A 3,191-nucleotide genomic window follows, 5' to 3' on the forward strand; every position below is an offset into this window, starting at 1 on the left:
TACTCCACAGCAGTCTAGTTTTTCCCCTACCATCCTTCTCTCAAGATAATTTTAATGTAGTTTCTATTTCTTTATTATTATAGAATGTTTTCAGGTCTTTGCTATTGGCTCATGTCAAGATGTGTTAAGTATCCAATTCCACTCACAATACCAAATAATATGACCACCCTTCCTATTGTGTTCTTTATTCTCCAAGTGCTCCTTTAATTTTAAAGCATACCATAATACCCTCTTTTTCCTGTTCTATTCCCCAAATGATATAAGCTTGCCTTCCTTCTCCTTAGTCTCTGCCCATCCCCTACAACACTTATTGAATTTCCCCCTCCCACCCCCTCCCACAGAGTCTTGAAATTTCTTGGAAACTAGATGCTTTCTGTTAAGGACTGTCCCCAGCCTCTAAATTTGGTCCTCACTTAACAGGTGGACAATAAATGAACAAAACATTCTGTTTACTATTCTTTTATTTATACTATTTTCGCAGTCAGCATATTCACAAATGTGTTTCATTACAAGACATCAGACACAAGGGAACCGAACAAATCTGTTATCTTCCTCCACTTACATTGTACTGGTTATTCCAAACTTTCAAAGAACAAAGTCTCTCAGTGGTACTTTCTATCCATCACACAACATCACAGAAGGACTTCATTTAATAAGGTTAGCACAGCTGTTAATACCAAATGTCAACGACAGGAAAAATAACATAAACTTCTCCTCAAGTATATATTTAAACATATTGTGACTCTTAATCAACAGTGTTATAAAATGAATACAAGATTACAATGTCTAGAGCAAATACTACTTTGCAATTTAACAATTAGCACTGATCACAAATACCAAATACAGTGCCCTCCCCACCCTCCACAAACCTTTTGAATTCAGGACCCTGCCTATCTACTCCATGGAGTACTTTGGATTCTCTTTTCCACTCCTAAGGGTCTGCCTAGGATCTCTCTATGGAGCAGAATAACCCCTAGCACCTGAATTGAGAATAGCCTCAACCTCTGCATCATCATCTGAATCCCAGTCATAGTTACATGGCCAGTCTTTGGAGCATCGGTTCCGAACTCTTGCCACAAAATGCATGACTTTCAGCTTGCTGGATTCCACGTGTGCTCGAGGGCCCCAGAAGAACTCATACTCCACTGGACTGCTGCGGGGCACTGGCTTATAAATCAGATACCCTCTGCGTACAAACTCTTCTGTAACGACCTTCTTCGGATCTCCAAAGATGCTGTGCTGCCTCCCAGGCTGCATCCCTAACTTCCCCAGCACTTTCCATACCAGGGCCTCCTTTGCGCTGTTGCCCATGATGAAGATGAGGGCTAATATGGACATTAGGAGACTTTTCTTGGTGCCCTGAAAATTGCTCCGAGTAACCGGCTTTTGCACTAGGGCAGTGCTGGAGGCTTCTGCAGGAGTACTGGAGGCCTTCTCCGGGGTGCTTGTGTCTTCCTCAGGGCCGCTCAGGTATTCTTCGGGTGTGCTCGGGGCCACAGGAGCCGCCATCGGGGTCTCAGAAGCCTCTGAGGCCTGGCTCTTGCGATTGTTGCGATTCTCTTCAGCTGCCTTTGCGTTCCGGCGGCGCCGACTCTTCCGTCCCCGAGGCATGGCTCCTGTAAAGCGATGAAAGACTGCAGCACTTGGAGAAAGCTTTCAGCAGCGTCGGAGAAAAGTGGCTATCTTACGCAGGGACGGCCGCCGAACCGCTAACGCCAGCGGAGTCTTTGTGGCGAGGAACCAGACGCTTTCTGCCACAAAGCCCTTTCCCAGGCAAGCTGACTTGCGCAAGCAGTCGCCGCCCGCACTCGCGGTAGCGCCAAACCCGAGAGAAACCAGAGCAGCATTGGCCCCGCCTCTCCTGCCACGCACACCCAAACACCCAAGAGGAAGTGGGACTCTCCCGCACAGGAACTTCCGCTAGCCGAAAGGAAAAGGAGCGGGCTGCATTTTGAGTCCCACACTGGTAGTTAAGACAGCTAGGGGGCGGGGGTTGCAGGGATTTGTCCTGCGCGCAAGAGAATGTCGGTCTTCTTTAGGCAGGTGCACACATTATCCTATTGGTTCATAGGTTTGGCAAGCAGTGGGCCCTTCCAGTCTCACCAAAGGCGGGCTGAGAGGGGTGGGGGAGGGGCGCGGCCGGGCATAGTCTTGCAAGAGGTCAGCTGACCCCAGCCCTCCTTGGCTGTCTTGGCTTACACAGCACATTCACTCTCCCGCCTGGGTTTTCAGAAGGCGTTTATGTGTGGCTAATTAATTCGTGGGCCCATCAGGGACTCGAAGAATAGACTTAATGACCAAAGCGGTGGGTGAGGGGAGGAGGTGGGAGTGCAAAGGCAGGCAGCAGTGCGCAAGAGACGCAGAGCCTGTACTCTGCTACGTGTTCGCCTGGTCAATTAAGCGGGGGGCAGTGAGAAGATCAGACTTAGATTTGCGCAGCCTCACAGAGGCCAGAGTACTTCCTGGCAGGCCACAGAGGAAGCAATTAGAATAAGAAGCAGCTGGATGAAAGTGAGCTGTTGCCATGGGGACTGAGAGACAGAAAGGCATTTGAAGGGAGACCACTGGCAGGCTTCAGACAATGGGTGGGAATGGGGAGCAGAGAGATGGTATGGTGCAGTTGGATCCTGGGCTTCTAGGCCGGCCAGCCAGCATACCTGCCTCGACTCGCTTCCCTCGGTACACACTCTGAACTTTGTCCACTCCTTCTCTTTGCTCAGATTTCCTCTGCCTGAAATGCCTTCCCTCCATCCTCCACTATCTAAGTACCACCTGCTTCTCCCAGGCATCTTCCTCGCTGAAGTTTATTTCTTTGGCCTGCCCCAAAGAGTAATGAGTCAGTTCCTACTCCCCCAAGGGAGGCCCCATAGCTAGGCATGCTGCTTTTCTTGTGTCATTTGAAGCGTGAACTTGCTCAGATCCTTCACCTCTCTGAGCCTGGCTCCCCCCCTTTAAAGTGGATGTAACTCAAGCACTGGCTTCAGAGAGTTGTGCGAATTCAACGAAAAGCCTTTACTGCCTAGTAAGCACAGACTTTGCCTCTAAGTGCGTTTCAAGCAGCAGCAGCAGGTGAGAGTGGCATTTAAGAAATGCGCGTTGAGGGAATATGTGGTGGAAAGATTTTTACATGTGTTCCGTTTTTTTAGAAAGTGATTTGTTTTGGTGTAAGTGTGTGTGTGTGTGTGTGTGTG

General features: G+C 49.0%; 1 protein-coding gene across 1 annotated transcript; it reads right to left on the minus strand.

Annotated features, from left to right (window-relative positions):
* Positions 1 to 443: 443 nt before the first annotated feature.
* Positions 444 to 1,920, minus strand: Mageh1 (MAGE family member H1). Its single transcript, XM_031369817.1, has one exon. The coding sequence runs from the start codon at positions 1,609 to 1,611 to the stop codon at positions 955 to 957; it is 657 nt and encodes a 218-aa protein (XP_031225677.1). The 5' UTR covers positions 1,612 to 1,920; the 3' UTR covers positions 444 to 954.
* Between the last annotated feature and the right edge of the window lie 1,271 nt (positions 1,921 to 3,191).

This window comes from Mastomys coucha, chromosome X (genome assembly GCF_008632895.1).
Source record: "Mastomys coucha isolate ucsf_1 chromosome X, UCSF_Mcou_1, whole genome shotgun sequence".
In the NCBI taxonomy this organism is placed as follows: Eukaryota; Metazoa; Chordata; class Mammalia; order Rodentia; family Muridae; genus Mastomys; species Mastomys coucha.

Coding starts and splice junctions, on each gene's coding strand:
- Mageh1 (XM_031369817.1), bottom strand. CDS start 1,611: ATGCCTCGGGGACGGAAGAGTCGGCGCCGCCGGAACGCAAAGGCAGCT.